This window comes from Chiloscyllium plagiosum, chromosome 28, assembly GCF_004010195.1.
Source record: "Chiloscyllium plagiosum isolate BGI_BamShark_2017 chromosome 28, ASM401019v2, whole genome shotgun sequence".
Taxonomy (NCBI): Eukaryota; Metazoa; Chordata; class Chondrichthyes; order Orectolobiformes; family Hemiscylliidae; genus Chiloscyllium; species Chiloscyllium plagiosum.
This window is the reverse complement of record NC_057737.1, coordinates 32,023-59,676: the sequence shown is the minus strand read 5'-3', so window position 1 is coordinate 59,676 and position 27,654 is coordinate 32,023. Positions and strand designations below refer to the sequence as shown.

The following is a 27,654-nucleotide window of genomic DNA, read 5'->3' as shown; positions in this document are numbered from 1 at the left end:
ACAATCTCAAGAAAGGATGGATGGAAGGAATAATATATTTTACTGAAAAGAATTCGAGTGAAAATATTGAGATATAACTGTTAACCTTTATGTAGATTTGAATTCCAGACCGTAAGAAAAATAAAGAGATGGTTGAGTTGGGATCTATAAGATGCAAGACTAAATATAAGAGATTTAGGGTAGAGTCTAGAAGAAGCTTATCAGAGTTATGAAGTTGGATGAGTCAGCAGAAAATTGGTAGTCTATGGTAATGTCATCGGACTGCTACTGTAAAAGTAGGTTTGAATTCACAAAAGTGTACAGTGAAATTTGAATTCAGTTAAAAACAATGACTGATTATTGTAAAAACCCTGTAAAGGAAGGGAACTGCCATTCTTACCTGGTCTGACTCCAGATCCACAGCAATGTGGTTGACGCTTAACTGCTCTCTGAGTAATTCGGGATGGGTATTAAATGTAGGCCTGGGAGATGCCCACATTCTGTGAATGCATAAAAACAAAGAACATTACAGCACAGGAACATGTCCTTCGGCTCTCCAAGCCTGTCCTGATCCAGATCCTCTATCTAAACCTGCCGCCTATTTTCTAAGGATCTGTATCCCTCTATTCCCTGACCATTCATGTATCTGTCTAGATGTTTAGTCAACCTTACTTAGTTTGCATATTACTTTTAAATCTCTGCCCTCGCGTTCTTGTTTATTATACAAGCAGAAGCAGCATCACCTTATTTACTCTGTCCAGCCATTGATGATTTTTAAAACCTCAAACATAGAGTCATAGATCCTGGATGTGAGCATAAGAGCAGATGACACCAAAATTGGAGGTGTAGTGGACAGCGAAGAGGGTTACCTCAGATTACAACAGGATCTTGACTAGATGGGCCAATGGGCTGAGAAGTGGCAGATGGAGTTTAATTCAGATAAATGCGAGGTGCTGCATTTTGAGAAAGTAAATCTTAGCAGGATTTATACACTTAATGGTAAGGTCATAGGGAGTGTTGCTGACCAAAGAGACTTTGGAGTCCAGGTTCAAAGCTCCTTGAAAGTGGAGTTGCAGGTAGATAGCATAGTGAAAAAGGCTTTCTTTTATTGGTCAGAGTGTTGAGTACAGGTGTTGGGAGGTCATGTTGCGGCTGTACAGGACATTGGTTAGGACAGTGTTGGAATATTCCGTGCAATTCTGGTTTCCTTCCTATCGGAAAGATGTTGTGAAACTTGAAAGGGTTCAGAAAAGATTTACAAGGATGTTGCCAGGGTTGGAGGATTTGAGCTACAGGGAGAGGCTGAACAGGCTGGGGCTGTTTTCCCTGGAGCGTCAGAGAAACAGATCTCCTTTCAACCTTCTTTTCTCCAGAGAGAGAAATCCCTATTCACTACAATGCTTCCAGAAATAGGTAATTGGTCATGTTTTGGAGGGAACTTAAAAGAATTATCAAAATTGGTTATACCAAAGTATAAGGCCATAAGACATAGGAGCAGAAATTAGGCCATTCAGCCCATTGAGTCTGCTCCGCCATTCATTCATGGCTAATAAGTTTCTCAATCCCATTCTCCTGCTTTCTCCCCATAACCCTTGATCCCCTTGATACTCAAGAACCTATCTATCTCAGTATGAAATATACTCAGTGACCTGGCCTCCATTGCCTTCTGTGGCAGTGAATTCCATAGATTCAGCACACATTGGCTAAAGATGTTCCTTCACATCTCTGTCCTAAAAGGTCTTCCCTTTACTCTAAAGCTATGCCCTCGGGTCCTCATCTGTCCTACAAATGGAAACATCTTCCTGAAATCCACTTTATCCAGGCCATTCTGTATTAAAGAGAAAGGATGATAAGGTGATCTTCTTAAAGGCAGTTAGGTTAGGCTTGCCCTGATTGATGAGCCTGATACCATCCTGAGGTGGGTACATTATTGGAGACTATTCTGTAGAAAGCTGACCTTTGGTGCCAAATCAGCATTGCAGAAGGTCACAACAGATAACCTATTGTGATTCTTTAAGAAAGTATCAGAGAGTATAAAAGACTCAACTCCCAGTCTTTTGCCAAGTTTTGACAGCATGGTGCATTGAAAGCTAGGACACAAAGTATAAAAAATGTCACTGCACAAGCTGTTGGAAGATTGGAATCCTGCTGCAGAAGGTAGTCTTCCATGGAGCCATGGAAGTGACTAATGCAGAATCCCAAGGGACAACAGAGATTTTTATTATTGGTTGATTAATGATTTGCAAGTTGAAATACAAACAAAAATAGAAGAGAAGAAGAAAAATTAACCAACAAGGTGCTCTCCGATCAGGCCCAGGCAGATAGGTTTCCATTGTTTAGTTTGTAGTTTCCAGTCTTTATTCCTTCCAAATTTCATCACTTTTTAAATGTTTGCAATAAATTTCATTGCTATTCTTCCGTCAGATTTAACCATCTTGTGAACTGAAGGAAGTACAACTTAGTACTCAGTTGGAAAGGCATTTGGCAAGAAAACAATTGAAGGATATGTAAAGAATTTGATTATTTTTGAACTTGTGCTGTGGGTTGATTGGTGAATTCTGATCTTATACGATCACATATTTCAAGTGTTTGGAGTTTTAAAAGAATTGAAACATATTAACAGGTTATTCTTGTGTTAGGTTGAGTGATTTTCCCTCTGTTCCTTTCCATTCATTTCCATTTATGGAAAATGAAAAAGAAAGTAATCTCGGGAAAACATGTTGCATTTCCCAATGGCAAATGCAGGAACTATTGAAGACAATAGGTGTTATTATCTGTTTCCTGATGGGTTTTTTTCTGGTTCACACAGATACAAGGGGCTGATAACTGGGAGACGTGCCAGGCTGATTATAGCAGTCTTCTGGATCCTGTCTTTTGTGATTGGTTTGACTCCATTTTTTGGCTGGAATCGGAAGAGTGAGGTGGAGGCTAAGTGCAGAAACAGCACAGTCTGGACACCACATCCGGAGAACAACTCTGCCCTCCAGAACTGCTCGGTGACATGCCTCTTTCTAAATGTGGTTAATATGAAATATATGGTTTACTTCAACTTCCTGGGCTGTGTCCTGACCCCATTGCTCATCATGCTGGGCATTTATGTAAAAATCTTCACTGTTGCTAGAAAACAATTGCAAAAGATTGAGCTGAATTCTGTAAATTCTGACACTTCCAGAAGGTACTTACAGAACCAAGTAAGAGTTGCAAAATCATTGTCTATCATTGTTGGGTTCTTTGCCTTCTGCTGGCTTCCACTTCACATCCTAAACTGTATTAATCATTTTCACCCAAAGTATTTCCAAACCATGGATGTGCGCATCATGAACGCTGCCATTGTTCTGTCTCATGCTAACTCTGTTGGTAATCCCATTATCTATGCCTACAAGATTCAAGAATTTCGCAACACCTTCCACAAAATTATTTTCAAGCATATTCTGTGCAGAACAGACGATGAATTTAAGTCTAAAACTCTGCGAGGAACACATTCGTAAAGGCACAGAAATGTTGACAGAAATATCTGGGAATCCTGTGGACTTCATACTTATATATACTATTTACAGATGCACTGTTGACATGTCTTTGTGTGTTAATTTTAGGAGTAACTCTTTGAGGGAGAAAAGAATACCATTGCAATCAAAGGAAGCTGTCAAAACATGAAAATCTTCCCTCTTCAAATAATTTTTCTCTTAAGCAGTATAAATGGAAATCCAAAAAACATTTGTAAATGAGATTACTGCTAGAGCTCTGAGCTCTATTAAATTCACCATTTCAAGGATGTAACTGCCAGCTACATTGTGGTGTGATCCAGCAGTGATGTAGATGTCTGTCATGCCTCCACAGTCAGATGTGAAGTTGTAGAAGCAGATATTGTCTTGTTAACTTCAAGGTGCATAATGGTTTTCAAAATAGCATCATCATTATTCAAAGCAAACACTTGATGAGTTTTATTTTCAAAAGTGGGACAGAAAACATCAACTTGTGGTTTTATCATTAATGAAGAGGGGATGTAGCCAACACGAAACATAACTGGGTGACAATACAAAATTTCTTTATCTCTTCTTCCACTGCCCCACAACAATAAGACCATGGTGTTGAAGTTCCATGGACTCAGTTCCAATGGCTAAATGTCTGTGGGGGGTGTCAGTGGGAGGGTGCCTCATCCATGAAGCCAACAGGAGAATTCACCTGTGAAGCACTCTGGGGTCTTGTTGGCAGGAATTTCATTACTCTATCCCCTTATCCAACCATACCCTTGGATGCCAACTCTCCTCTGATTAGACCATTTTTGAAATCCAGATGGGACTCGTAGGATACAGACATAATTAGTCAGGCCACTATATGCCTCTATTTCACTTACTGGTCAACCAGTATTGCCACAGCTGGACTGGGAATTTACAACCATTCACCTTGTCCATGATGGATGAAGGTTTAACTCCCGATCATCTACAGAATAGCAAAGTGTGGCCAGCGCCTTTGAAGCTTCTGCTGGGATTACAGAGGAAAGCTAGTAAAATCCCAGTAGAGGTTAATGGGCCTTGATTTCACTATAACAACTGCCAATAGGTCCCTGGCTCTTCACCTTCTACAATAACATTCGGATCACTTTGTGTGTTACCTTATTAGTTGTTGTTGTAAGCTTATTCAGGCGAACGTGAGGACTGCAGATGCTGGAGATTAGAGTCATGATGAGAGTGGTGCTGGAAAAGCACAGCAGGTCAGGCAGCATCTGAGGAGCAGGAAAATCGATGTTTCGGGCAGAAGCCCTTCATCAGGAATCCTGGTGAAGGGCTTTTGCCCGAAATGTCAATTCTCCTGCTCCTTGGATGCTGCCTGACCTGCTATGCTTTTCCAGCACCACTCTAATCTTGACTTGTAAGTTTGTTCACCAAGTCATGAACAGCTACTCCAGTACACTTTCATGTCAGTTTTACTATAAAGGTTTTGAGCTAGGAATGTGAATGTTGGGAGATTCATATTACATTTGACTTTGGGGCAAAATCCTCTCATGACACATGAACAGGAAAGTTTTGGAGGGATATGAGCAGGAGTGACTAGTTTAGTTTGGGAACATTGTTGGCATGGGCTAATTGGACCTAAGGGTCTATGATCTGGCAATGGATGATTACATAATAGAGATTGGTTTTACAATGGTGCTTACATTTCTACATTTGTAGACATATAAAAGACTATATTATGGCACAGAATAAACTAATTATTGATAAAATCTTGCTAAAAATTGTATGTTTGATGGGATAAATTTATGTGAAAATGTAACTGAAGAATTTTGAGGCACAACATTTTGAACTTGATGTTGGACTAACTTACTCAATTGTTATTAGATTTCAATTTATTTTATTTGCTCCCAGTCTCCTTCCATCTCTCACCTCTTTCCTGTCTCATCCCATCTCTGTTCCCACGTGTCTCACCGTACCCACTCTGTCTCTCATGTTTCCCCTGTCTCACCCTTCCATCATTATCTACCTACCTGCCTTGCTCTGCAGCCACCATCAAGATGTGTACTTCGATTCTGACTTCCGACTCAGTTCCACAGTTTGGTTTGCTAACTCTGTGAATGACAAAAACCCCTGCTTGTAGATTGGATTACAGATTTTCCTGGGTTTTGAATTACTGATGCCAACAAATTGAAGCTGCTGGTCTTTGAACAGAGTCATAGAAATGACTCAGAGTCACAGAACCCAGAAACAGATCCTTCGGTCCAACTCGTCCATGCCCAACCAGATATCCCAACCTAATCTAGTCCCATTTGCCAGCACTTGGCGCATATCCCTTTAAATCTTTCCAATTCATGTACCCATCCAGATGCCTTTTAAATGTTGTAATTGTACCAGTCTCCACCACTTCCTATGGCAGCTCATTCCATACATGCATCACCCTCTGCATGAAAAAGTTGTCCCTTAGTTCTCTTTTATATCTTTCCCTGCTCACCTATGCTCTCTAGTTCTGGACTCCCCCACCCCAGGGAAGAGACTTTGTCTATTTATCCTATCCATGCCCCTCATGATTTTATAAACCTCTATAAAATCACACCTCAGCCTCCAATGCTCCAGGGAAAACAGCCCCAGCCTATTCAGCCTCTCCCTATAGCTCAAAACCCTTCAACCCTGGCAACATCCTTGTAAATCTTTCCTGAACCCTTTCAAGTTTCACAACATCCTTCCAGTAGGAGGGAGTCCAGAATTGCACATAATATCCCAAAACTGGCCTAACCAATGTCCTGTACAGCCACAACATGACCTCCCAACTCCTGTACTCAATGCTCTGACCAATAAAGGAAAGCATACCAAACACCTTCTTCTCTATCCTATCTATCTGCGACTCCACTTTCAAGGAACTATGAGCCTGTACTCCAAGGTCTCTTTGTTCAGTAACACTCCCCAGGACCTTGCCATTAAGTGTAGAAATCCTGCCCTGATTTGCCTTTCCAAAATGCAGCACCTCACATTTATCTAAATTAAACTTCATCTGCCACTCCTTGGTCCACAGGTCCATCTGATCAAGATTCCATTGTACTCTGAGGTAACCTTCTTCGCTATCCACCACACCTCCAATTTTGGTGTCATCTGTAAACCTACTAACTATACCTCATGTGTTCACATTCAAATCATTTATATAAATGATGAAAAGCAGTGGATCTAGCACCAATCCTTGTGATACATATAGACCTCCAGTCTGAAAAGCAATCCTCCACCACCACCCTATCATCTACCTTCTCTAGTTCTGTATCCATATGGCTAGTTCTCCCTATAATCTAACCTTGCTAACCACTCTATAATGAGGAACCTTGTTGAACGCCTTATTGAAGTCCATCTAGATCACGTCCACTGCTTCGCCCTCATCAATCCTCTTTGTTATTACTTCAAAAAACTCAGTCAAGTTAGTGAGACATGATTTCCAATGCACAAAGCCATGTTGACTATCCCTTGTCAGTCCTTGCCTATCCAAATACATGTAAATCCTAACCCTCAAAATCCCCTCCAATAACTTGCCCACCACTGATGTGTCAGGCTCACCAGTCTATAGTTCCTTGTCTTTTCCTTACCACTATAGCCAACCCTCCAGTCTTACTGCAACTCACCTGTGACTACTAATGATCCAAGAATCTCAGCAAGGGGCCCAGCAATCACTTCCATAGCTTCCCATCAGGTACACCTGATCACGTCCTTGGGATTTATTCACCTTTATGCGTTTTATGACATCCAGCACCACCACCTCTGTAATATGTACATTTTTCAAGATGTCACCATCTATTTCCCCACATTCTGTATCTTCCATGTCCTTGTCCACAGTAAACACTGATGCAAAATACTTGTTTAGTATCTCCCCCATCTCCTGCGGCTCCACACATAGACTGCCTTGCTGATCTTTGGGGGGTCCTATAATCTCCCTAGTTACCCTTTTGTCATTCAATTATTTATAAAATCCCTTTGGATTCTCCTGTTTGCCAAAGCTATCTCATGTCTCCTTTTTGCCTTCCTGATTTCCCTCTTAAGTAAACTCCTACTGTCTTCAAACTCTTATAAGGATTCACTCAATTTCTGCTGCCTGTACCTTCCTTCTTTTTCTTGATCAAAACCTCAATTTCTCTTATCATCCAGAAATATACTGTCTATGGACTCCTGTTATCTCATTTTTGAAGGCTTCCCATTTTCCAGCCGTCCCTTTATCTGTGAACATCTGCCCCCAATCAACTTTTGAAAGTTCTTGCCTAATACTGTCAAAATTGGCCTTCCTCCAGTTTAGAACTTTAACTTTTATATCCTTTTCCATCACTCTTTTAAAACAAAGAATTATGGTCACTGACTGCAAGTGCTCCCCCACTGACATCTCAGTCACCTGCCCTGCCTTATCTACTGAGACCAAGTCAAGTTTTGCACTTTCTCTAGTAGGTATATCCACTAGGGATACTCATTTTTACAAATCCCTTTGTGACCATTGGTGTATCCCATAGACAAAATAATTTATGTAGCTAAGCCTCCAGGAAATTTCTACATATTTACAATGAAGTTTAATTGTTGGTTTAAGTGTTCCCTGACTGTTCTCAGGCCGAAGTAGCAGAGATTCCCTGAAGCTGTTTGAAAGGAGCCTAACCTGTAAAAACTCAGCACAGTGGTGACCTTCATGACCAGAAACACCCATTTTTGGACAATTCTGGATTTGGATTACTTTTCCTGTATACGGATACACCATTATAACTGCATTCCTCTTTGTCTCAAGATTATTTCACAAAACAAACTACCTAGTCCTTGCTGCTATCTGATCCTTGCTATAATACACAACTTCAAAGCCAATCAATAGCACATTAGAGATTGAAGCAAAAATTTAAATCCACACCCTTCATTGTTATAGTTAAAACAGCAAAAAAATTGCAAAAATAAACATTTTATACAAACTGAGGAACAGGACAATGCCAACACACACACATACAAACAAAGTCCTGAGGCTGTATTCTTAATGTCACAGCCAAGAAGGAGAATCAAGATAACTCTCACCGATACCCTTTATGTGGAAGTTTGGTTCAATAGCCACCATTTCTCTATTCAACAGACTCCACACCAAAAAGACTTGCATTTATACAGAGCCTTTGATAACAAGGGCTATCGCACAATGCCCAGACATTAAAATACTGTTTTCACTGCAGAGATGTAGTTAAGGCAGTGGATAGTTAACCATGTTACTTCAGAGTCGAAAGCTCAGGAAGCAAAGTTTTTACAATGGTTGTACTAATAGAACAGTCATTCTCTTGTCTTTCTCCTTCATTTCTAGCACCCACACTAACTTCTGTGCCTTGACGTTCCCCCGCCCCGCCCCCACATTTCACATTTCACATTTCTAGCTAGTTTCCCTCATGTCGTAATTGTTTCCTGATTTTTTTCATTATTCTCATTTATATTGATAAATGTTACCCTTCCTTTATTGTGTTACTGCATTCCAGCAGCATTTCTTACATTGCAGTAGGGCTGCATTTCATTTGCAGTCCCCTCTGCAGTTAACACTGCCTTGAATTCTGTCTCCTCGTCATTTTATTTTGTTTATCAAACTGAAGTTCATAAAAGCATTAACACTGTCAGGTTTTAATTTCTGATATACCACATCTGTACTATTTTGCTCTTGGTTAAAACCACCAGTGTCTGATAAAGAATAACCATTAACTAAACTCTTACTCCAGTCTGCAAACATCATTGCATTACTGCCAGAACAGCGATTTCTCTTTGAGAATGTGGATTCCAGAGTGAAATAACTAGTTGGTAAAAGTCGCCTGTGCAGTGGAATGAAGCAAATGTTTCAACATTATATAATTTTATTGTTGCTCATAAAATGTTACAAATACAAAACAAATATACAGAGAACCACAGGGAGGAAGTTTCTTTCGATGGGAGAGACCAAAGCTTGGAAACATAGTTTATTAATGAAGTTTCCCTTTTAAGACTGAGATGAGCAAGAGAGAGGAGCTGTAGAAAGTCACCAACACCTGAAAGAATAAACGAGAGAATGACTCTGTGCTTCTGAAACAGTGAGAGCGTGCATGTGATTTAGATCCGCAGTAGAGGTAGGAGATCAAAACTAGCAGCAAAGGAGTAGGTCTAGTAGAGCTGACCTGTGTGTGCAAGAGAATGAGTGAGAGTCAGACAGAGTGAGTGAATGAGAGAAAAAGTGAGATAGAGAGTGAGTGAGAGTGTGTGAGTGACTGAGAGAGAGGGAGATACAGGTAGTAGTGGCAGAGGACTCCTTCAACATGTTTCTACAGGTCATAGCCAAGTATGGCACACGAATAGATAATTGGTGGTATTTTCTGTCTCTCTTTTTATTGACCAAGTGGTTTAAATTAGGAGACATAATTATTTCTGAACAGCACAGCAAAATTTTAAAATCTAAATGAATTAATCAAATGGAATAGAGTTGGGTGGGAGGCAATGTGTTGCAACCAAAATCTGTGGGAACTGGTGGACACCAGTGTGATCCATGGTGACCACATCTGCAGCAAATGTTGGCTACTCAGGGAACTCTGGCTCAGAGTTGATGAACTGGGAGTCTGACATGCGGATAGTACAACACTTCGGACAGGGGGAAAAGGTACATGGACTTTGTTTCAGGAGACAGCCATGTTCTTCAGATTAATTACATCAAACACAACCGTAGTCATGTGGATGTGATTGCAAGTGAGGCAGTTGTTGAGATCCAGAATTTAGTTTTGGAAGAGCCTAAGCCAGTGTCCTTATCCAAAACGTGTGAGGTTCACGCTCCCAGTGTGGACAGGGCCACAGGCTATAGGGAGGATGAGTGTACTGACCAGAGGACCATGGCACAAAACATCATTTAAGTATGGCGAGGTAAGAGAAATATCATAGAAATAGAAGATAGCACAGTTAAGGAAATAGAGTCCAAAAGACTGGTACCAAGGTTCAGGACATTCCTTTGGGCTGGAGAGGAACTTGGCGTGGGAGGGAAAGGATCCAGATTTCACGGTCTATGTAGCTACCAGACATAGGTGGAACTAGGATAGATGTTCTACTGAGAGATTGAGCATTTTGGGCCTGAATTAAAAATCAGAACCACAAAAGTAATAATCTCCAGATTACTACCTAAAACAGAGGCAGATTGGCACATGGTAAATAAGATGAAAGAGGTAAACATGTGGAGTGGTGTGGAAGAAATGGGTTCTGATACATGGGGCTCTGGCACCAGTACTGGGGCAATAGAGATGTTCCACTGACACAGGCTTCATTTGAACCTTGCTGGGTCCAGCGTCCTGATAAATCCTATAACAGGAGTTCTAGATAGAACTTTTAACTAATTATGAGGGGTATGAGGATATAATTGAAGGGAAATATCAAAAAAGAGAGCAGACATGCAAGATATTGAAGAGGCAAACTATAAGCAAAGAATGACTGAAAGGGGTATAAAATATAAGCCTAAGAGTGCAACTGAAATTAAGACCAAAGTAATAATGTTAAAAAGTTAAAGTTTCTTTATCTGAATGCACACACATTTGTAACAAGATAGATGAGGTGACGGCAGAAATGAAATTAATGAATATGACCCTACAGTTATTATAGAGAGGTGGTCACAGGGTGACTATGACTGGAGACTTAATATTAAAGAGCATTCAACATTCTACAAGAATAGACAATAAAAGGAAGGAGGTGGGCTGGCTTTGTTAATAGAAAGTGGTCTCAGTGCGGTGGTGAGTAATGACATAGGTGCAATAGATCATGTTCTGGAATCAGAAGAGTAGAAATAAGGAATAACAGGAAATGAAGTCATGGGTGAGAGTTGTCTATAGGTCCCTGAAGAATTGCTTCTCTTTAGGACAATATAAAAGTTGGGAAATAATGGAGGCATGTCAGAATGGCAATACAACTGTCATGTGATTTTAATTTGCATATTGACTGGACAGATCACATGGATAAGGATAACATGAAAGATGAATTTCGAGAGTACATCAGGGATAGCTTCTACGAACAATGCATTAGAGAATCTACCTGGCAACCTACCTACATCTAGGAATGTATAATGAGGTTAGATTGATAAGAGATCTCAGTTACGGATCCTTTAAGGATAGCAACATGGTAGAATTTCAAATCGAATTTGAAAGAGAGTAACTCGGGTCTGGAATGGCGGGACTACCTTACGCTGAACAACTGGAGCGACTGGGCTTGTATACCCTTGAGTTTAGAAGACTGAGAGGGGATCTGATTGAGACATATAATATTCACTCTGGAGGCAGGAAACATGTTTCCACTGATGGGTGAGTGCTGAACCAGAGGACACAGCTTAAAAATACGGGGTAGACCATTTAGGACAGAGATGAGGAGAAACTTCTTCACTCAGAGAGTGGTGGCTGTGTGGAATGCTCTGCCCCAGAGGGCAGTGGAGGCCCAGTCTCTGGATTCATTTAAGAAAGAGTTGGATAGAGCTCTCAAGGATAGTGGAATCAAGGGTTATGGAGATAAGGCAGGAACAGGATACTGACTGAGGATGATCAGCCATGATCATATTGAATGGTGGTGCAGGCTCGAAGGGCAGAATGGCCTACTCCTGCACTTATTGAGTACTGTCTATTGTCTCAAACCAATGTCCTCAACGTAAATAAATGCAATTACAGAGGTCAGAAAAAAAAGTGTGTCTGAAGGGAGTTGGGAAAATAGGCTAAAGGGGAAGTCATTGGATAAGCAGTGGAAGAGACTTGTTGGAAATTGGGGACCCATTAAACCTGTGTTGACGTAGTATTCCACACACAGTATTTTCTGTTCCTGCACCAGCTGGCGCATGTATTCAAGCTTCTGTATCTTCAGCCTGATGGAAGAGGTTATAGGAGAGCATTACTGGGGTGGGATGACTCTTTGATGATATTGGCAGTCTTTCTGTGGCAACAAACTGTATAAATGGAGTTGATGGATGGTCTGCGCTGTGCATAAAACCTTTTATAGTTTCTTACAGTCCTGGGCAGAGTAATTGCCATACCAGGCCATTATGTACCCAGACAATATGCTTTCTATAGTGAATCTGTAAAAGTTGGTGAGGGTCCTTATGGACATGCCAAATTTCCTGAGCTGCCTAAGGAAGAAGCGGCGTTGTTGTGCCTTCTTGCCTGTCACATCTACGTGGGAAGTCCAGGACAGGATGTTGGTTAGTGTCACCCGTTAAGAACTTGATTGTCTCCATCATCTCAACCTCAGTTCTGATGATGTAGATGGGGGGGTGTTTGTTGTGGTTCTGTTGGCTGAGCTGGGGATTTGTGTTGCAGACGTTTCGTCCCCTGTCTAGGTGTGTTCTCCTTTCTTTCTGAAGTCAATGATTAGTTCTTTAGTTTTGCTGGCATTGAGAGAGAGGTGTTGTTCTCTTTGTACCACATCACCAAGCCCTCTATCTCCCTTCCATATTCTGACTCATCATTCTTAGATATCCGCTCAACCACAGTGGTGTCGTCAGCAAATGTGTAGAAGGTATTTGTTCAGTAATTGGCAACACAGTGGTGGTTTACAGTACAGTCAGGGAGCTGAGGACGCATCCTTGGGGAGGTGCCCCAGTGTTGAGTGATACCGTGGAGGAGGTGCCGCTGTCTGTCTTCACTGATTGTGGTCTTACTTAAATGTGCTACAGTAATAACTGGCCTATCACAAACATAAACAAAAGATTTATCAAGGACTACACTACCTTACGATGAATGCAAAGTTTTCAGATATAAGGAGGTTTTATTCTTAGAAGGAATGAAAATGAACCTGCAAATGGAGGTGAAGGGGCCAAGGGTCATTTTGGTATCATGAATAGCCGGCCATTGTCATTTTAGATTCTTCATTGATGTTTAGATTGATGATTGTCACAGACCTCGATATAATTTAGATCAACAGATAGGTGAGGTGAGAGGGCTACGAGTGAGAGGATGAGTCACTATCTTGAGGGAAGACCAAGAATTTCTCTATTTCACATTTACAGTAAAGGATTAATAGAAAGTTCTTCCTGCCAAATGTTAGGAAGACTGATGTCAGTGTAATCAGACCCTGGTCCAAATTCCATTCCCTAATCATCAACAGCATCCCTCTATCTGGCAATAGTTTGAGATTAAACCAGCTTGTTTACAACTTTGATGTTACGTTAAACTCTAAGATGAGCTTCCATTTCATTTTTGCAACTTCATTAAAACTCCATTTGTACTTTCATTATAGAACATAGAAAAGTACAGCACAGAACAGGCCCTTCGGCTCAAAATAAAATAACTTAACCTATGCACCCCTCAATTCACTGCTATTCATGTGCATGTCCAGCAGTCGCTTAAATGTCCCTAATGACTCTGCTACCACCACCTCCGCTAGCAATGCATTCCAGGCATTCACAATTCTCTGCATAAAGAACCTACCTCTGATGTCCCCTCTATACCTTCCTCCTAATATCTTAAAACATGACCCCTCGTGCCAATCACTCCTGCCCTGGGGGAAAGTCTCAGGCTATCGACCCTATCCATGCCTCTCATTTCCTTGTATACCTCGATCAGGTCACCTCTCTTCATCCTTCTCTCCAGAGAGAAAAGTCTGAGTTTTGTCAACCTCTCTTCATAAGACAAGCCTTCCAGTCCAGGCAGCATCCTGGTAAACCTTCTTTGCACCTTCTCCAATGCCTCCACACCTTTCCTTTAGTAGGGCAACCAGAACTGGACACAATATTCCAAGTGTGGTCTCACCAGGGACGTATAGAGCTGCAGCAAAACCTCGCAGCTCTTAAACTCGATCCCCCTGTTAATGAAAGTCAAAACACCATATGCTTTCTTAACAACCCTATCCACTTGGATGGCAACTTTGTGGGGTCTATGCACTTGATCACCCAGATCCTTCTGTTCCTCCACACTGTCAAGAATCCTGTCTTTACTCCTATATTCAGCATTCAAGTTCGACCTTCCAAAATGTATCACTTCGGATTTATCCAAGTTGAACTCCATCTGCCATTTCTCAGCCCAGCTCTGTATCCTGTCTATGTCACGCTGTAGCCTGCAGTAGCCCTCGATACTATGAACGGCACCTCCAACCTTTGTGTCATTGGAAAATTTACTAACCCACTCCTCAACCCCCTCATCCAAGTCATTTATAAAAACTACAAAGAGCAGAGAACCAAGAAGAGAGCTCTGCTGGACCCCACTCACCACTGACCTCCAGACAGAATACTTTCCATCTACAACCACTCTCTGCCTTCTGTCAGCCAGCCAATTCTGAATCCAGATAGCCAAATCTCCCTGTATCCCATACCTCCTCACTTAATGAATAAGCCTACCATGGGGAACCTTATCAAATGCCTTGCTGAAGTCCATATGCACCACATCCACTGCTCGACCTTTGTCAATCTGTCTTATTACCTCCTCAAAGAACTCAATAAGATTTGTGAGGCATGACCTGTCCCTCACAAATCCATGCTGACTGCCTTTAATCATGTTATGCTTTTCCAAATAGTCATAAATCCTATCCCTCAGAATTCTTTCCAAAACTTTGCTGACCACAGACGTAAGACTGACTGGTCTGTAATTGCCAGGGATTACCGAGCACCAAATCCAAAATGGCCTCTCCACACGTCAGTCTGTCTACATACTGATAAATTGCCAGGGATTTCCCTATTACCCTTCTTGAAAAGAGCAACAATATTTGCCTCTTTCCAATCCTCCAGTACGACTCCCATGGAGAGTGTGGAAGCAAATATCCTCGCCAGCGGCTTAGCAACCTCCTTTCTCGCTTCCCGGAGCAGCCTAGGATAAATCTGGTCTGACCTGGGGACATCTCATTCTTAATGTTTGCCAATATTTCCAGAACATTAACTTAATCAATCTTGATCTGTTCAAGCCTCTTTCCCAGTTCCTCAAAGTTCTCATTCACAACAAGGTCCCTTTCCTTTGTGAAAACCGAAGCAAAAAACTCATTTAGGACTTCCCCTATCTGCTCAGACTCCATGCACAAGTTCCCTACACTATCCCTGACCGGCCCTACCTTCTCCCTGATCATGGTCTTATTCCTCATATATGAGTAAAATGCCTTTGGGTTCTCCCTAATCCTTCCTGTCAAACCACTTTTGTGCCCCCTCCTGACTCTCCTCAGTCCATTTCTGAGCTCCTTTCTAGCAAGCCTGTAATCCTCTAAAGCTGTGTGAGATCCTTGCTTCCTCCACCTTACGTAAGCTGCCTTCTTCCTTTTGACGAGAAGCTCCTCTGTTCTCGTCATCCAAGGCATCTTAATCTTACCTCTTCTTGCCTGTCTCAGAGGAACAAATTTGTGCATCGCTCGCAACAACTGCTCCTTAAACAGTCTCCACATGTCTGCTGTGCCCATTTCTGTGGAGGAATTGCTCCCAGTCCATACTTCCCAACTCCTACCTGATAGCATCATAATTTCCTTTTCCCCAATTAATATCTTCCCTTGGTAACTTTCCCTCTCCAAGGCTATGATAAATGTGAGGCAGTTGTGATCACTGTCACCAAAGTGCTCTCCCACCGCGAGATCTGATAACTGTTCTGGCTCATTGCCGAGCACCAAATCCAAAATGGCCTCTCCACACGTCAGTCTGTCTACAAACTGATAAGGAAACCCTCCTGAACACACCTGACAAAAACGGCCATCCAAACCATCTGCACTACGGAGGGAAAGTTGAATTCACCCATAACAACCACCCTGCTCCATCTGCATTTTTCCAAAATCTGCTGGCCTATCAGTTCTTCAATCTCCCTACTGCAGAGATTGGGTGGTCTGCAGAAAACCCCCAGTGAGGTGGCTGCTCCCTTGCTGTTCCTAACTTCCACCCTTACTGACTCAGTAGACAAACCTTCCTCAACAACCTTTGTTTCTATAGCTGTGATGCACTCTCTGATTAGCAATGCTACACCCCTCCTCTTTTTCCACTCTTCCTGTTCTTTTTAAAAGTTCTAAACCCTGGAACAACAAGCAACCATTCCTGCCCCTGTGAAACCCATGTCTCCATTATGGCCACAAAATCATAGTTGCAAGTACTAATCCATGCACTAAGTTCATCACTCTTATTCCTGATACTCCTTGTGTTAAAGCAGACACACTTTGACCGATCCCCTTGTTTATTGCGTGAGAAACCTTCCCGATAGATTCACTACACCCTGTCACTGCCCCATCCAAAACTACCCCCTTTTTATAAATATGTAGCTCTGGTTCCCACCCCCTTGTCAAACTCGTTTAAATCCTCCCGAACTACACGCTTAAGTCTCCCACCCAGGACATTTGTGCCCCTCCCAGTTCAGGTGTAACCTGTCCTTTATGTACAGGTGCCACCTTCCCCAGAAGGCATCCCAATGGTCTAAATATCTGAAGGCCTCCCTCCTGCTGAATATCAGCTGAAGTTTCACACATCTCACCTCAGCTGCAACTGAAGGCCTTGTTCATGCCTTCGATATTTCCAGACTTATTCACTCCACTGCAATATTGACTGGTCTCTCAATTTCTACCCTCCATGGTCCAAATCTCTGCTGGCCATGTCTTAACCTGCAGCACACCATCCAGGACAAAGCAGACCCTCTTGAGTGGTACTCACCCGTGAACTTGAATACCTACTCCCACCAACATACTGTGGTGTGTACCATTCACAACTCACCAAGGCTCCTCAAAGAACCTTCCAAACCCATATACTCTATCACTGAGAAAAACAAAGGTAGAAGATATATTGGAACACCACCACCACCTGCAAGGTCCCCTCCAAGCTGCTCATCATCCTGAAATGGTACATATCATTTTTTCAGTGTCTCTGGGTCAAATTCCTAGGACCCCCACCACACCCCCACCTTCCAAACTGAACTTTGAGAGCCCCTATATGCAAGAATAGCTATGGTCCAAACAGATAATAAACACTGGCCTAGCGCCAGTGAATGAAGAAAGATAAGTTCCATTCTCCTTCATCTCTGTGCTCTTTGACCTCCATTGACTCCTGTTCAAGCAACAATTTGATTTTAAAATTTCCATCTTTGTTTTCAAATCCCTCCTTGCTTCTCATTTGTAATGCCCTTAGCCACAAACCCTCCAGAATATGCAAGTTCCTCTGATTCTGTCCTTCGTTGCATTCTCAATTTACATCAACAGCCATGGGTGAAGTGCCAGAAGACTGGATAATGTTCTGCCATTTTTAAGAAAGACTGTAAGGAAAAACCAGGAAGCTACAGATTGGTGAGCCTGACATCAGTGGTGAGAAAGTTGTTGGAGGGGATTTTGAAAGACAGGATTTACATATATGTGGAAAGGCAAGGATTGATTGGGGATAGTCAGCATGGCTTTGTATGTGGGAAATCACGTCTCCCAACTTGGTTGAGTTTTTGAAGAAGTAATCAAGAAAATGTATGAAGGCAGTGGGGTGGATGTGTCTGCATGGACTTTAGTAAGGCCTTTGACAAGGTTCCACATGGCGGACTGGCTAGTAAGAGTCGATAAGATATGGAGCTAGAAAATAGCACAGCAGGTCAAGCAGCATTAGAAGAGCAGAAGAGTTGACGCTTTGGGCAGGACCCTTCATCAGGATTGGTTAGTAAGGTTAGATCACATGGGATCCAGGGAGAGCTAGCCAATTGGATACAAAAATGGCTTGACAATAAGAGACAGAAGATGGTGGTAGAGGATTGTGGTTCAGACTGGAGGCCTACGAGCAGCAAATGTTGAAAATAAATCCTGACTCACTTATACTTACATATTAAACATTAAAATAAATTTTGGACTACTTTGCTAATGTTGTAGAATAAGTATTGATTCTCTCTTTCACACACTTACCTGGTCGTTCTGTTTCCATCTAAAAACTCAGTCAGTAGCATGTACTATCTGAAACCCCATTACTCAGTCTAGTTTTCTAAATCTCAGCTCGTGGTTGCATTGCCCCCTTGTATTCTTTAATGTTAAATTCAGCCATCATAGTTGCTAATGAGGACTATGAGCAGCTGACAATGGGTTGTGTGTGGTAGTAGGCCTGGTGTGTGAGGGGTGGGGGAAAGCACGGAGAAAGGTGCTCAAACTCTAAAACTGCTGAACTCAATATTAAGTCTAGAAGGCTGCAGGGTACCTCAAGCAGAAAATGAGGTACTGTTCTTCCAGGTTGTGCTGAGCTTTGCTGGAGCACTGCAGCAAGTCTGAGACTGAGACGTTGGCCAGGGAACACATGGTGGTATGCTGAAGTGGCAGGCAACTGGAAACTCAGGGTCTTTTATGGAAACAGAATACTGTACAGGTGTTCTGCGAACTGGTCAGCCAGTCTGTGCTTTGTTTCCCCGATTTAGAGGAGACCACATTGTGAGCAGCAAATTATTCCCATTAGCAGCTATGCATTCTCCTAGGCTGACTTTTAACCACTCCATTGTCTGTTCAACACTTCCTCTCTCTTTGGAGTCTATCTCCACCTATCATTTACTCTCCCGTCTCCATCTTCTGTATAAAAACCATCCTTTTCCTAGCTACCATTGGTTTTGAAGAAGGGTCATTGGACCTGAAATGTTAACCCTGATTTTCTCACCAAAAATGCTGCCAGACCTGCTGAGATTTCCCAGCCATGTCTGTTTGACACAGTTAAGGAAGATGCTTTTATGGCCTTTTCCAGAATTAACTGTATATTTGTCATTTATGTTTCTAGACATTCTTTATGCAATCAACTAAAGTCGATTAATTTGTCCTATTTCACTGCATGGCTTTAGCTGTGCACAATTCATTACTTGCGGCATTAAATTTGTAAGCATGTAACATGTTGGTGCTGTCCATCACTGAGCTCCATGAATTCCAATTTGATAAAACAGCCTCATACTTTACCTTCTTCCATTGCTCATCTAGGGAGCTTAGCACCATTCATGGTTTCAGTTGAAGGACTTGCAATGGTGGGCTTAAAATGGAAAAGTTTTTGAAATGGTTAAAGTAACTTACTCACACACCATTATCAATCAATCTTGATAACATTATGTATTTTACAGGATCACAGTTGCTAGGTGGAGAAAAATATGAAGTATATTTGAAAGGTAATGCGCATCTACATTTGTATTTGCTTTGATTTGCAACATATGGTTACTGTGAATCTCTACATTGCAGAATTGCAGAAGTTTCAGGCTCAGTTTTCCCAGTTATCAGTTGCAGGATGTGCACCCAACTCCAGCTCCTTGGAAACTGTGTTAGGGTACCAGAGCTGGATGGACTTCGGATCATTCGGGTGGCTGAGGGGGTAACTGAGATGAGTTACAGAGTGGTAGTCACACCTCAACTACATGAAAAAGGTAGATGGGACCTCTACAACTGGATGGTCTACACCTGAACCAAAGGAGTACCAATATCCGGCGGGAGGTGGCATTTGCTAATGCTCTTTGGGAAGGTTTAAACTAATTCAACAGGGGGCTGGGAACCTGGATTGTAGCTCAAGTGTACAGCAGGTTGAGAGTAGTGAGGTCATGAATAAGGTTTCAAGGTCACAGGAGTGTACCGGCAGGCAGGACAGTGGTTTGAAGTGCGTCTACTTCAATGCCTGGAGCATCCGGAATCAGGTGGGAGAACTTGCAGCATGGGTTAGTATCCAGGACTTCTATGTTGTGACCATTTCTGAGACATGGGTAGAGCAGGAACAGGGATGGTTGATGCAGGTTCTGGGGTTGTTTCAATAAGAACAAGGAAAGTGGTAAAACAGGGGGAGGTGTGGCATTGTTAGTCAAGGACAGTATTACAGTGGAAGAAGGGACATTTGATGAGGACTTGTCTACTGAGGTTGTATCAGCTGAGTATGGAAACAGGAAAGGAGAGGTCATTCTGTTGGGAGTTTTCTATAGGCCTCCAAAAAGTTCCAGAGATGTAGAGAAAAGGACAGCAAAGATATTTCTGGATAGGAGCGAAAGTAACTGGGGAACTGTAAAGTTATGGGGAACTTTAACTTTCCGAATATTGACTGGAAGCGCTATAGTTCGCGGATCTTAGATGGGCCAGTTTTTGTTCAATGTGTGCAGGAGGGTTTCCTGACGCAGTATGCAGACAGGTCAACAAGGGGAGAGGCCACATTAATTTTGGTACTGGGTAATGAACCGGGTCAGGTGTTAGATTTGGAGGTAGGTGAGCACTTTGGTGAGAGTGACCACAACTCAGTTACGTTTACTTTAGCGATGAAAGGGGATAGGTATATAACGCAGGGCAAGAGTTATAGCTGGGGGAAAGGTGATTATGATGCATAGGATGGGGATGGAAACTGCAGGGGATGGACACAATTGAAATGTGGAGCTTGTTCAAGGAACAGCTACTGCATGTCCTTGATAAGTATGTACCTGTGAGGCAGGAAGGAAGGGGTCGAGTGAGGGAACCGTGGTTTACGAAAAAAGTTGAATCTCTTGTCAAGAGGAAGAAGGAGGCTTATGTAAAGATGAGACGTGAAGGCTCAGTTAGGGCACTTGAGTGTTACAAATTAGCCAGGAAGGATCTAAAGAGAGAGCTAAGAAGAGTCAGGAGGGGACATGAGAAACCATTAACTAATAGGATCAAGGAAAACTCTAAATCTTTCTCTGGGTATATCAGGAATAAAAGAATGACTAGAATAAGAGTAGGGGAATAGTGCCAGAAGACTGGAGGATAGCAAATGTTGTCCCCTTGTTCAAGAAAGGGAGTAGAGACAACCCTGGTAATTATAGACCAGTGAGTCTTACTTCGGTTGTGGGTAAAGTGTTGGAAAGGATTATAACAGATAGGATTTATAATCATCTAGAAAGGAATAATTTGATTAGGGATAGTCAACATAATTTTGTGAAGGGTAGGTCATGTCTCACAGCACTTATTGAGTTCTTTGTGAAGGTGACCAAACAGGTGGATGAGGGTAAAGCGGTTGATGTAGCGTACAGAACAATCTCGGTTATCTGAACGTCAATTATCCGAATTTCGGATTATGCAAACAAGATCTCAAGGTCCCGTAAAAACGTTTTTCGAACAATCAGTTATCCGAACAAAATACTCCTCATCCATCACAATTGGATAATCGAGGCTGTTCTGTATATGGGTTTCAGTAAAGCATTTGATAAGGTTCTCCATAGTAGGCTATTACAGAAAATACAGAGGCATGGTATCGAGGGTGGTTTTGCAATTTGGATCAGAAATTGGCGAGCTGAAAAAAGACAGAGGGTGAAGGTTGATGGGAAATGTTCAGCCTGGAATTCAGTTACTCGTGGTGTACCACAAAGATCTGTTTTGGAGCCACTGCTGTTTGACATTTTTAATAATGCCTAGATGAGGACATAGAAGGATGGGTTAGTAAATATGCGGACAACACTAAAGTCAAGGAGTTGTGGACAGTGTGGAAGAATGTTATTGGTTACAGAGCGACATAGATAAGCTGCAGAGCTGGGCTGAGAGGTGGCAAATGGAGTTTAATGTGGAAAAGTGTGAGGCGATTCACCTTGGAAGGTGTACCAGGAATACAGAATACTGGGCTAATGGTAAGATTCTTGGTAGTGTAGATGAGCAGAGAGATCTCGGTGTTCATGTACATAGATCCCTGAAAGTTGCCACCCAGGTTGATAGGGTTGTTAAGAAGGTGTACTGTGAGTTAGCTTTTATTGGTAGAGGGATTGAGTTTTAGAGCCATGAAGTTATGCTGCAACTGTACAAAACTCTGGTGCGGCTGCACTTGGAATATTGTGTACAGTTCTGGTTGCTGCATTACAGGAAGGTCGTGGAAACATTGGAAAGGATGCAGAAGAAATTTACCAGGATGTTGCCTCATACGGATCAAAGGTCTTATGAGGAATAGCTGAGGGACTTGAGGCTATTTTTGTTACAGAGAAGGTGGTTAAGAGGTGACTTAATATAGACATACATGATGATCAGAGGATTAGATAGGGTGGACAGTGAGAGCCTTTTTCCTCGGATGGTGATGGCTAGCAAGAGGGAACATAGCTTTAAATTGAGGGGTGATAGATATATAGGACAGATGTCAGAGGTAAGTTCTTTACTCAACGATAGTAAGGGTATGGAATGCCCTGCCTTCAACAGGTGTAGACTCCACAACATTAAGGGCATTTAAACTCTCATTGGATAAGTATATGGGTGATAATAGAATAGTGGAGGTCAGATGGGCTTCAGATTGGTTTCATAGATCAGCGCAACATTGAGGGCTGAAGGGCCTGTACTGTGCTATAAAGTTTTATGTTCTGAGTTATATTTCATATTAGGATTGGATCTTAGAAAATGAAATTTGCCTTGGGTGAACTTAGATTTTGATGTCCATGCTTAAGAAGCAATACTTAAATATTAGGAAACATATCCTTTGTTGAACAAGGCTGAGCTCCAGTCTTGGTAACTGTCTCTCCATCTGGCAATTTTTGGACTGCCTTCAGTGTTCTGCCATGTTTCTGTCCCCAAGGTGATTGTACCAGCTCACCTGTGCTGCTCATGTGGCAGTTAGACAGTGCTTGTGCAGTGATTAGCAACAAGCCTACCTCCTGTCACCATTGAGGCAATTGCTTTTGCTCATGGTGAGCAATGCCAACCACAAGATCAACCATACTCATTAGCACTTCCATATTATGGTGCAGATCCTCTAGAAAGTGACTTCAGTTTGAGGACTATTGCCTTAGCAGACACCTTAATCCACGGTGATTTACACTACATCCCAGGGCATTGGTTCGGATGATGTTGACTTTGCATTTTTAGACTACACACTCTAAGCTGTAAACTACTTGGACATGTATTATCACAGACTAGGTAAATCCAAGGTTCAAATCCTATTCTGCATTAAATTGGCTGATCTCAATGGGGCCAACTTGAATTAAAGCCAGGGAGCCGGTCTGAAAAAGCAGTATCTACGAGTCCTGTTTCTGTGGGAAATGGTAAGGGCAGGACAAGACTGAGTTATGATATCCCATTACAGTGACTAGCCTATTAACACTCAGTTTCCATGGTTATATTGGGAATGGCTACAGCTGAAACTACTGGATGAGGATATCTGACTGATCGGTACAATCTTCACAGGAAGTGCAGAACCATTCTCTTTTTAACAAGCGTAAGGTTACTATTTTATTCTATACTTTACAACGTCAAACTTTGCGAAGAACAGCATACACTATTTCAATAACCTATCAATAAAACCTACACAATTGAAAGCTTTGTAACAAAGATGTTTATTTAAACCAACTAATTTAAAACAACTCCGCAGACAAAGAATTAGGGTTCAACGAAGTAAGCTGATCAGCATGAGGATCTTTACAAGGAGACAAGACAGGTGCCAGGCAGGCCAGTGTGCTCTGTGTTGTCTAGATATTAAACGCTCTATTATTGTTAAAACTTTGTCAGTTATTGAATACAGTATGATACACGTTTATCTGTAGGAATCATGGTCATCTGGAAGAGTCAGGACTATAGTAGTACCTGACCATAACAGCAATTTCACTGCATGTAACTGGCTGATTTGATTGTTTCCATGCTGTCTTGGAGGGTTCAGGGAGAGTCACATTGAACAAGTTTGTTAAGAATTGAGAGAGTGGGTGAGTGAGTGACAGAGTGAGAGAAGTGCTGGGCAAGGTTGCGTAATTGGTCCCTAGTTTATTGCTTGTAGTTGATAAGGTTCACAATGGCAGGAGAACCTGGATCCAAGGAAGGCTCATTCTGCAATATGTGGGAAATGAGGGACACTTCTGGTTTCCATGGTGACTATTCATGTAGGAAGTGAGTTCAGCTGCAGCTCCTGGTTTGCTGCATGGAACTCCTGGAGCTACAGATAGACTCAGTGTGGAGCATCCATGAGGCTGAGAATGTCGTGGACAGCACATTTACTGAGTTGGCCACACCACCAGTAAGGGCCAGAGGCTGAAAAGAATTGGGTGACAACTAGTAAATGTGGGCAGTCAGTGCAGGGCTCCACTGTGGCCATTCTCCTCTCAGATAGATGGTTTTGGATACAGTTGGGAGAAGAAGGAAATGGCCTCTCAGGGAAAGCCACAACAGCCAGGTTTGTGACACTATGGATGGCCCTGTTGCACAGCATGGGAGGAAAAAGATTAGGAAAGTCTTAGGGGACTTGATAGTAAAGGGAACGGACAGGCAGTTCTGTGAAAGTAAACAAAACTCTTGAATGATATATTGTCTCCCTGGTGCCAGAGTCAGGGAGTGGCTACTGGGCATTCTGAAATGGGAGGGTGAATAGCCAACTGTCGTGGTACATGTCTGTATCAATGACGTGCATTAAAAAAATGAGGCGTTGCAGCATGAATTTAGTGAGTTCAGTAGTAGATTAAAGAGGAAGACCACTAAGGTTGTAATCTTTGGATTAATTTCCAATACCACCAAGTATAGGGTTAGGACGATAGGTCAGATGTATGCGTGGCTAAAGGGATGGTGAAGAAAGGAATGCTTTAGATTTTTGGATTACTGGAAGTTTCTGGGGTAGATGAGACCTATACAGTTGATTGGGTTACACCTGAATGGGAATGGATCCAATATCCTTGTTGGGAGGTTTGCTTGTGCTGTTGGAGATGTTTTAATCTAATTTGGCAGGGGGTTGGGGATGTAAAGTAACTAGTAAGGTCCAATCAGATAAAGAAGGAATGCCACGACAATCCTGTAAGCAGAGAAAACATGGGCAGGATAAAGTTAATGAAAGGTACAAAAAGCTAAATTGTACCTATTTTAAGGCAAGGAGCTTGACTGGTAAGGTAGATGAACTTATTGATTGGCAAATGGGAATATGATATTGTTGCAAACACTGATACATGGTTGAAGGAACGTCAAAACTGACATGACAGCTCAGTATTCCAAGGTTTAGAAGTTTCAGTTGCAATGGTAGGTCTTTGTTTTGATTCATTCATGGAATAAGGGAGAAAAAAGGCAGTCTTGCTGATCTTTGAGGGGTCCTATGTGCGGAACTGCAGGAGATAGGGGAGATACTAAATGAGTATTTTGAATCAGTGTTTGCTGTGGAGAAGGACATGGAAGATACAGAATGTGGGGAAGTGGATGATGACATCTTGAAAAGGGGCCTTATTACAGAGGAGGTGGTGCTGGATGTCTTAAAACACAAAAGGTGGATAAATCCTCAAGACCTGATCAGGTGTACTCCAGAACCCTGTCAAAAGCTAGGGAAGTGATTAAACTGAGATACTTGGATCATTAATACTCACAGGTGAGGTGCTGAAAGACTGGAAGTTGGCTAACATGGTGCCACTATTTAAGAAAGGTGGTAAGGACAAGCCAGGGAACTACAGACCAGTGAGCCTGACATCGATGGTGGACAAATCTTTGGAGGGAATCCTGACGGACAGGATTTACATGTATTTGGAAAGGCAAGGACTGTTTAGGAATAGTCATCATGGCTTTGTGCGTGGGAAATCATGTCTCACAAACTTGATTGAGTTTTCTGAAGTAACAAAGAGGATTGATGAGGGAAGAGCGGTGGATGTAATTTAAATGGGCTTCAGTAAGGCATTCGACAAGGTTCCTCATGGTAGAGTGGTCAGCTAGGTTTGATCACATGGAATACCCCAGGGAGAAGTAGACATATGGATACAGAACTGGCTTGAAGATACAAGACAGAGGATGGTGATGAAGGGTTGCTTTTCAGACTGGAGGCCTGTGGCCAGTGGAGTGCCAAAAGGATCAGTGCTGGGTCCACTGCTTTTCGTCATTCATATAAACGATTTGGATGTGACATAGAAGGTATATAGTTAGTAAGTTTGCAGATGATATCAAAATTGGAGCTGCAGTGGGCAGTGAAGGTTACTCCACAGCACAACAGGATCTTGATCAGATGGGCCAATAGACTGAGGAGTGGCAGTTGGAGCTTAATTTAGAGAAATGTGAGGTGCTGCATTTTGCTAAGGCAAATCAGAGCAGGATTCATACACTTAATAGTAAGGTCCTGGGGAGTGTTATACTGCAGACCTCCCCAACAGTCAGAGGGAGATCGAGGAACAGATTTGTTGGCAAATCACAGAAAGATGCAGAGAATAGAGTTATAGTTGTAGAGGGCTTGTTCTGCTAATATCAACTGAGATCACCTTAGTGTGAAAGGATTAGATGGTTTGCAATTTTTAAAGTGCATCCAGGGGAGCTTTTTTGCAGCAGTACATAGATAATCCTAAGAGAGATGTGGCAGTGTCAGACCTAACCCTGGGGAATGAAGCCATTCAAGAGGTTGAAGTTTAAGTGGATAAGCATTTTGGGGATAGTAACCACTTAAGTTTCAAAGTCATTTTGGAAAGGAATAAGGATACTGCAGAAGTGTCTAAATTGGGGGGAAAATTTGAATATCGTTAGAATGGATCTGACACACAGAGACTGGGAACAGGTAATTGCAAGTATGTCTACATTTGGAAAGTGAGGAATAGTGAGAATTCAAGGTCAGTGTGTTCCTCTAAGAGTGAAGGGTAAAGGCAAAAAGTCCAGGCAACCTTGGATTTCAAGGGATAGAGGGTATGATAAAGAAAAAGAAGGAAGCATATGAAAGGTACAGTGCATTAAAATAGAGGAGTCCCATCTGAAGTACAGAGAGTGTAGGAGGTTGCATAAAAAGGAAATTAGGAGGGCAAAGAGGGGCAAGAAATATCTTTTGTAGATGGGATCACAGAAAACCCCAAGGCTTTTTTTTAAAGCATATCAAGAAAGAGTGTGGCCTATAACAGACCAAAGGGACAACATATGCATGGACACGGGTGAGGTATTAAATGAATATTTCTCACTTGTATTCACTAAGGAGAAAGATGTTGTAGTTCGAGATTTCAGTCGGGATGATGATGACCTAGAATATATGATGAAAAAGGAGGAGGTATTAGATGCTTTAGTGGGCATATAAATTCATAAATCCCTAGGGTACGATGAGATGTATCCCCGGCTGCTATGGGAGGCAAGGGAGGAGATTGCTGGGACTCTGCAGAAATATTTAATACTTCATTAGCCACAGGCAAAGTGCTGCACAACTGGAGGATCGCTAATGTGGTTCCCTTGATCAAGAGCAGCAGGGATAGGCCAGGCAATTACAGATCAGTTAGTCTAATGTCAGTGTCATACAGTCACAGAGATGTACAGTATGGAAACAGACCCTTCGGTCCAACCCGTCCATGCCGACCAGATATCCCAACCCAAACTAGTCCCACCTGCCAGCACCCGGCCCATATCCCTCCAAACCGTTCCTATTCATATACCCATCCAAATGCCTTTTAAATGTAGCAATTGTACCAGCCTCCACCAC

The 27,654-nt window shown here is 42.2% G+C and overlaps 2 protein-coding genes across 2 annotated transcripts in view; one reads left to right on the top strand and one right to left on the bottom strand.

The window, feature by feature from the left end:
- adora2b (adenosine A2b receptor) overlaps positions 1-3,902 on the top strand; it is a 34,940-nt gene extending 31,038 nt beyond the window's left edge. The window contains exon 2 of the mRNA XM_043718039.1: positions 2,789-3,902. Coding sequence (XP_043573974.1) covers positions 2,789-3,467 — 679 coding nt within the window. The 3' untranslated portion in view covers positions 3,468-3,902. The remainder of the gene's footprint in view (positions 1-2,788) is intronic.
- Positions 402-27,654, bottom strand: part of zswim7 (zinc finger, SWIM-type containing 7) — a 58,999-nt gene continuing 31,746 nt past the window's right edge. The window contains exon 5 of the mRNA XM_043718042.1: positions 402-479. Within this exon, the coding sequence (XP_043573977.1) occupies positions 450-479 (30 nt within the window). The 3' untranslated portion in view covers positions 402-449. The remainder of the gene's footprint in view (positions 480-27,654) is intronic.